Source organism: Triticum dicoccoides, chromosome 2B, assembly GCF_002162155.2.
Source record: "Triticum dicoccoides isolate Atlit2015 ecotype Zavitan chromosome 2B, WEW_v2.0, whole genome shotgun sequence".
In the NCBI taxonomy this organism is placed as follows: domain Eukaryota; kingdom Viridiplantae; phylum Streptophyta; class Magnoliopsida; order Poales; family Poaceae; genus Triticum; species Triticum dicoccoides.
This window is the reverse complement of record NC_041383.1, coordinates 3,501,124-3,509,845: the sequence shown is the minus strand read 5'-3', so window position 1 is coordinate 3,509,845 and position 8,722 is coordinate 3,501,124. Positions and strand designations below refer to the sequence as shown.

The following is an 8,722-nucleotide window of genomic DNA, read 5'->3' as shown; positions in this document are numbered from 1 at the left end:
CAAATATGTCCTGAAAAATATTGTTGTGGTATGCATGTTTATATATTGTTTCTGCATATGTAGTAGTACGCAACAAATAATCAATTTCAGACACAACAATTTACGTTTATAAATCTATGAAACAAGTTGAGACTAACAGATTTATGAAATGATGAAGCTAGCTTTTTTTGCATTAAAACTTTGCAGATATGATATCACATCGGTAGATTAATAAGAAGCATAAAGAAAATTACTCACAAATAAGACGGCACCTATACTCTCCGTGGTCATAGGGAATGTGAACGCGTCCTTCTCCTGGAGCCTGAGTAGCACGTCCAGCAAGTCATCATCGTCGGTGCTGGAGGCACCGTCCTGTGTGGCAGCTCGCGCCGCCTTATGCCCCTCGATGACGTCGGCGTTGATACGTTGGATGTGGCCATAGCTCCTCCTCATGTGGCGCTCTCCCTTGCACAGCCACCGCACCAGCCGCGATGACGGGAAGAGGTCGACGAGGCAGAAACCACCTAGCAGCACGAACGCCTCATCCAGCTCCCGGAGGTACTCCTCCTGCTGCGGGAACTTGCCGCCAAACACCGCCCGCGACACCACGTCGTTGCTGAGCGCCATCATCTTCTCGCTGACGTTGACGACGGCACCCATGGATGCCACGTCTGCGACATAATGGAGAAGGCTGCCCACCTGGTCTGGCCTGATACCGTCCATACGCCTCACCTGCTTGGAGCTCAGGAGCTCCATGGTGCAGACCTTGCGCATCTGGCGCCATGGGTCACCGTAGGGGGCGAAGACGATGCCCCTCCCGCCGCAGCCGAAGATGTCCAGCGTCGCGCTGCGAGGCCGGCCAGCAAAGGCAAGGTCGTTGGTCTTCATCACCAGCGCCGCCGCCTCGGCGCTGGAGACGATCACCGTTGGGACCTCGCCGAGCATAAGGTGCATCAGCGGCCCATGCCGGCGACACATCTCCATCATCTTGCGGTGCGGGAGCACGCTGGCGACGTGGTGGAGGCTTTCGATGAAGGGAAGAGTCCATGGCCCAGGAGGCAGCTGTGGCTTTCTCTTGCCCCCAGAGAGCTTGCGAAACCAGAGGGCCACAAGCGTGCATAGAGCTATGAAACACAAACTTAACCAGCCCTCCATGGCAGGATACAAGCTGTTCGCAAGTGCAGCTTGGAGTGAGACCCGGTATATTTATGTGACCACCTACAAGTTCTGTTAAAACTCTGGACCTGCTGACTCATGAACTTCCTAGTGTATGCAACTATATACAAGTCGAGATTTATTGGTGTACAGAACTAAATTGGTGGCGGCTAGATTGTTGATGACAAAATTTAGAGATAGTATGACAAAATTTAAATTATTGGCGGCTAGATTGCTGAAGACAAAAATAGTGTACAGTACTAGACCTCTTTCTTCGCTCTAAATTATATAAATTCCTAGGTTTGCTATCAGGCATAATTTACTATCATCATCAAATGTACTTTGGTCGTGTTGTATGTATTAGCTCATGAATTTTTCTACAGAGAAATTTAACAAGGGAAAACACAATAACTTCAATTACTTTGAAATGGAGAAAGTGGAGTTCGATGCTTCTAATGACTTTTGCACTAACCCAGGGAGACCAATTTGCAATCTTTCATACTCAGCTAGCAGCCAGAAAAGAGAAACCTTATCTGCTGGAAGCTTCGCCACATAGCCGCCAGAAAAAGAGCATGTATGTTTTAGTATTAAAAGATACGTCCGGCGGAAAAAACAACTTGTATGCTTTTTGAAGGAAGATGCAATCACAAACCAAACCAGACCCATAGTGCTATAAACCAGAACAATATTGCCAGAAGCTTCACCACATAGCTTCCGAATTCTTTTGTGCAAGATGCTTGAGTTCGTAATGCCCGTGCTAAATTTGGTGAAGTTTGGACATTCGATGAGCCATGTCAAAAAAGACAAAATGACCTCCGAACAATGCAGAACATCAAACTTGCTCACATGCCTGATTGTTTTTTGCAGGCAGCTCCTAAAATGTCCAAACTTCACCACATTTGGCTTACTAGGTCTGGAGAGTTTACCGTTAAATCAATGTATCTTGATGTTATTAATTCAAGCTCTCTTCCTAGTTCCAAATATGCTTGGGCAGTCAAAGTTCCTCTGAAAATTAAAGTGTTTATGTGGTTTGTACATAAAAGAGTTATTTAACCAAGGACAATTTGGTAAAGCAAAATTGGACATGACCTACTAGGTGTAGTTTCTGTGATCAGGATGAAACCATCAAACACCTTTTTCTTGATTGCCCGTTGGCCAAGGTTCTATGAGGGATGGTCCACATTGCCTATAATATTACTCCTCCGAGTTCTATCAGCATGTTATTTGGAACGTGGCTTAACGGGATAGAGTCCGAAACAGCGAGACACATCCGCGTAGGAGTATGTACTTTATTATGGGCAGTCTGGAACTGCAGAAATGATTTGGTTTTTAACAGAACAACAAATATTCATTTTTTGCAGGTTATCTTCCGAGCCACTGCATTGATCCGTATGTGGTCGCTACTCACTCCGACGGAGGCCGGAGAGCATTTGGTTACTGGATCTATCCGGTGGGAGATGGTAGCACGGGATATTTTCAACCGGTTTGGATGGCGGTCATGTAATAGTATAGGCAATTAGTTTACCTATCTTTCTTTTGCCAGCCGGTTGTGGCGTCTTTTGGCTAGTGTCGTAATTTTTCTATGGCTCTTTGTGAGCTTTTCTTTACTTTCATTACAGACCATAAGACCTTGTTGAACCTATTTGCTTATTTATATCAAAATTATGCAGAGGCCGGGGAGTCCCCCCTTTTTGGAAAAAATACAAGCTTGCATTCTTTTAAATGGTAATTTTGATATTTGTTTTTCCAAACTAAGCTTGTATTTTTTTAGAAACGATAAAGTTCTTCATAAATCCATTGAAACATTCCCTAGCAATGCTCACGAGGAGCATATGAGTTCCCTTTTAATACACAGGCTTGAACTTATTGTATTCTGAATACATTTCCATCTATTCATTTTTCCCATGTAAACACGTAGTTGTGCACCATGTTGCATCATTCAACTATTCTTTATTACCTCATCCAGAAATGTTTCTTTCTGGTTTCCTTGATTTAACATAACAAGATACTTTTTATAACTTATCCGCGCATGTATATGCTCAGATTGTGGTGACCACATGTCTCCTACGTACTCCCTCCGTTCCTAAATATAAGTCTTTGTAGAGATTCCACTATGGACTGCATACGGAGCAAAATGAGTGAACCCGCACTCTAAAATGCATCTATATACATCCGTATGTGGTTTATAGTGAAATCTCTACAAAGACTTATATTTAGGAACAGAGGGAGTACTAATTAAAGTTTGATGGATTATTGCATGATTGCGATGCTTATCTGCTCATTTATTTTTACAGTTGGTGATCAGATCGGATTCGAGGATCATCGTCTCTCATGTGTTACGTATTAGTGATCCTACATGATAGTGGAGAATGTACGAATATGCAGCATTGACAGTAACAAGGAAAAATGGATGTTTTATTTTGTTTGTTTGGCTCTGAGATATATTAAAATTGGACATATCCAGGTCTGACTTGTTTTTTCATAGAGGACACAGCTGCCTACTTGGACATATTTGGCTTTTAACCATATCTTTTGTTTGTCGCCTTCCATGTTATTATTTTGATAAAGTTTGATTTCTTCCTTTCCTATGCTGTAGATACTTCTTCTCTTGCAACTGAAAGTACTTCTTCTGATTACAGTGAGGCGGCTTGATTAATCATTGGCCTCATGGCAAAATTGGGGACGGAGGAGGGAGGTGGCTTCATATAAGCATCACTTCAAAAGCTCACGGTATGTATGCCAGCATGCACTGGAGTTGTTGGATAAGTTCCTTTTTGTCAAAACACATTTCATTTTGTTTTTAGAATGCTGGCCTGGTGTACACTGATCAGTTGTGGTATTCTTTCCCTGTGCAGGAGATCAAACCGAAGAAAGATAACACTCAACGCAACATGCTCGTGTCGATGATATGGGTGCAGAGGAAGAGTGTGTGGATGATCAGTGAGAGCAGGTATGTGCTTACCAGCCAGCGCAAGAGCATCTGGTGGGCCCGGTAGATCCCCAGGGAGGAGTAGGCGGGCGTATATTGTCCATTTCTTCTGTAAAAAAATGTCACTCTACACAATATAATTTTTTGGAACAACACATACTCGACTAATCATCCTTTATAAATCAACAGGCTTGTACGAGATGTTAAAATGTGTTCCTATCTGTCTACCATTATTCCTCTGTTTTATAAGTGTTAATTTCATTGATTTCTTACTTATATGTATATACTGATTGCAGATTTGCTAGAATGTCACTTTGCAAAACATATGATCCAATCCATGTTTTGTCCTTACAAATAGATAAATGCATGAAGGCATTGAGATAGGTGGTGCAGATGCTTACTTGTTGTCAACATTAGATGGTGGTTTGGTAAGTGACTATTTTGAAAAATATTTTCTCAGTCTAACATGTACACTATATTCACACAGTAGCCTTGCTTCTGCACCCCATCTCTCTCTATAGCCTATATCTGCACCGCTCTTTGATCTAATTTTTGTCCCAAAATCTTAGGCAGTTTGTTCCCTATAAAATAACATGGAGCATCAAAATTTGGATTTTCAAAAGGTTCTTACAAACTGAATTTTATCGATACCACATTCATGATAATTTGTCAATTTGTGTTTGCTTCCAAACACCCTGGCATATTAAAATTTTGAATAGGAGAGTCACTAGTAAACCTCTATTTGACTAGCTCATTGATCAAAGATGGTTATGTTTCCTAACCATAAACATGAGTTGTTATTTGATTAACGGGATCACATCATTAGGAGAATGATGTGTTTGACTTGACCCATTCCGTTAGCTTAGCACTTGATCGTTTTAGTATTCTACTATTGCTTTCTTCATGACTTATACATGTTCCTATAACTATGAGATTATGCAACTCCCTTTTACCGGAGGAACAGTTTGTGTGCTACCAAACGTCACAACGTATCTTGGTGATTATAAAGGTGCTCTTGTACTTGTTGGGTTGGTGTATTTCGAGACTAGGTTTTGTCACTCCGATTGTCGGAGAGGTATCTCTGGGCCATCTCGGTAATGCACATCACTATAAGCCTTGCAAGCATTGTAACTAATGAGTTTGTTGCGGGATGATGTATTACGGAACGAGTAAAGAGACTTCCCGGTAACGAGATTGAACTAGGTATTGAGATACCGACGATCGAATCTCGGGCAAGTAACATACCGATTTCAAAGGGAACAATGTATGTTGTTATGCGGTTTAACCGATAAACATCTTCGTAGAATATGTAGGAGCATCCAGGTTCCGCTATTGGTTCTGCGTGTAATGCCTTTTGTACTAACCAATTTGCAATATTCGTAGCCAGACAAGAGAAAACGGCCCAAACTTTCATACTGTATACTCACTTAATTTTTACATTTATATATACCTGCAGAGTCCAGACATGTAAGTTATCAGTACCACTACCACTGCACTTGCAAAGCTGCCTGCCATGGAGGGGTGGCTCAGCTTGTGTTTCATTGCACTAGGCACGCCGCTTGCCCTTTGGCTTCTCAAGCTCGCCGGCGCCGGCGCCAAGAACAAGCCACACAAGCACCAGCTGCCGCCAGGGCCATGGACACTCCCGATAATCGGCAGCCTCCACCACGTCGTTAGCCTCGTCCCACACCGGCAAATCACGCAGCTGTGTCGCCGATATGGGCCAATGATGCACCTGAAGCTAGGCGAGGTCGACGCCGTGGTAGTCTCCAGCGCCGAGGCGGTGGCGCAGGTGATGAAGACCAACGACCTCGCGTTCGCCACCAGGCCAGGCACGCCGATGCAGGACATCGCCGGCTATGGCGGCAGGTCTCTCTCTCTCTCTCTCTCTCTCTCTCTCTCTCTCTCTCTCTCTCTCTCTCAAATCATATCGCGTGCTTGTTGTCTAGAAAAAGAGGATCGATCTTAAGTTCTCCACCAATAAATATTTACCCTTAAAAAACAATAAATATTTAATGTTCTACAATAATAACACAACACTTGATACATATATAAATGGAAGCATTCTCATATTCCCTTTGAATAGGTCAATTTACATACCGAAATGCCGAACACGAAGGACCCCACAACGACCACGGTGGTGCTAGCGACAAGTAACCAAACTGAAAATAGTGTAAAACCGAGACGGGATTCCAGCAACAAAAATCATTCCCATGCATTATTACAAACCCCATCCACAATGTTTTGAAAATGAAAAATAATGAAATTAAAAGGATAATCCAACAGACGTAACTGACGATGTACCTCAATCCCCATCCAGACAATAAAGGACACATGCCACTCCGGAACTGCAACATAACGGAATTTCATCAACTCCAAAAGCTAGAATTATAATGGCGAGTAGAAGCTCAACAAACAAAAGAAGTCATGCCTCCTACTAGCCATCCAACAAGCATTCTTACTCTCCTATGTGGACATCAAAGGAAAAAAAATGTAAAACCCAAAGCACCAATTGCCACCAGAAAGATAGGGATATTATTAAAGCCAAATAGACTTCACGGCTACAAGCTATTTAGAGCAAGTGTTAGAGCACTGACATGAAAAGAATATGAGATCAATATGACTAATTAAAAAATGGACAAGACAACTCTTGGCTTAAAATACCATTAATCAAGCAAGCTTTACAACTACAGGCTATTTAGAGCAAGTGTAGGAGCGCCGACAAGAACACAATATGAGTTCAACAATACGAGTTCAATATGGCCATTATTTTTTAATCACAAGAAATGAGGTTCTAATGGCTGATAGAAGATGAACATACAAAAAGAAGGTCATGCAAAATTCTGATTCTTTTTAAAATATTTGGTTATCACCGTCTAGACGCAACACAGTTTTAAGTAAGTGGAAAGAAATAATCCACACTGGTTTCATGTTGAATAGCATGTACAAGAATCAAATAGAAGTGCATGCTAGCAACAAGGATAGAGGGATCAGATCAACTAGAAATAAAAAAAAGTCAACAATGCCCTAGACAGTGGCAACCAACAATGGAAGAATTTTCCATTTTAGGCTCAAGGTATCTCAAACTTCAATTCAAAAAGTCCCACATCAAGAAAATCGGCTTTTTACGCTATCATGTTAAAAAAACAGTATACTTAAAGCACCCATAGGCGATGCTGAGGGTTCTATTCTATAAATCATGTTCTCAAATTTGGTGATTATGAGCACTAGGATATGATTAACCGGTATGTTTTCTATCATCTAACTAGTGCTTGTAGCAGAACTGTTATCTACTTGAACCTTGTACAAAAAACTAGTGTGGTTGCATCATGATAGTGTTGTCACCCTTAAGGACGTGTGAAAAAACAAATAAAATTACAGGTGAAAAATAACATATACATCCACTTCTTGTTTTTCTCATCATTTGGCTTATGTCAATGATACCAAAAGTGAAAAAAAAACTAGTGAGAATCAATATTTATGTTTTGCACATAAAGATGAACAAGGACACTCAACTGAAAATATGGTAAAAAAGATGAGCATAAACTAACCGCACTCTTAAAATGATTCAGAAAACAAGCACAAGATGAAACCAAGAACTATATATGTGACGACATCATTTTTTTCTCCAACAAAAGAGAAGCCATCAGTTGGTGTGGCAAGATTTCTATGAAGAAGAAGAAAACAAGATTAGATCAAGAAACAACTATCAGTTGGCGTGGCAAGATTTCTATCAAAAAGAAGAAGAAATATTAGATCAAGAAACAGCATGCATGCTCTTACATATAAGGCGGATCAACGAGTGCTAGGCGGCAGGCACGGTAATGGCCGACAAACCATGATCGGTCTAAGGGCCACCACGCACAGCTGCACCGGGCATGTCGACTGGTCTTAACTCGCTCCGCATCTCTTGCGCGGCAGCGTGGTGCTAGCCGGACAATGCATCGGCGTGGGCATGGCACAACCATGAGCTGCCGGTGGATGTACATGACGCTGCTTAGATCCACCGTTGCCATCTACAACGTGGAGATTGAGGAGAGGGAAGGAGGTGGAAGGTGTGGGGCGGGGCGGGGCTGGTCGAGATCAAGGGGGCGTCCATTTATAGAGTAGAGGAGAGGAGAGGAGAGGGGAGCGTAGGCAGCGATGGGATGAACGGACGGATGCGTCGGTTTGGGAAGAGGATAGAATTAATGGGGTGCCTAGTTTCAAGGAGGAAGACGAGGGAATCAAGGGAGGCTCTCTTGATGGAAGGAAGGAAGGAAGGAAAGAGGTGTATTCATCCAGCCGTGGAAAACGCTAGCTGCATGCAGTAATTATTCCTTTAATTTCCTTCCTTGTCGCCAGATTGACGCACACGCGCGATGGATTCCCTCTCTGACTCTCTCTATGGTATGGTATGGTATGTACTGCACAAACGATTTAGTCCCAGCGCTCCCAGAAATTACGCCGGCCACGTAAAGGTAGCCAGGCACTTTCCATGTGTGTATGCAGTAACTTCTTCCCATTTGCTCGTGTCAGTTTTTATTTTTTTAGGGAATTTTCTCGTGTCTGTATCTTTATTTTTATCTGTTTGAAGGAATTTGCTCATCTAAGACAAGACTCGTTCTATATACTATATATATATATATATATATATATATATATATATATATATATATA

At 42.1% G+C, this 8,722-nt stretch overlaps 1 protein-coding gene across 1 annotated transcript; it reads right to left on the bottom strand.

Annotated features, from left to right (window-relative positions):
• Positions 1–207: 207 nt before the first annotated feature.
• Positions 208–1,134, bottom strand: LOC119366692 (cytochrome P450 71D7-like). The gene has a single exon (XM_037632446.1). It carries the CDS (start codon positions 1,132–1,134, stop codon positions 208–210), a length of 927 nt encoding a protein of 308 aa, XP_037488343.1.
• Between the last annotated feature and the right edge of the window lie 7,588 nt (positions 1,135–8,722).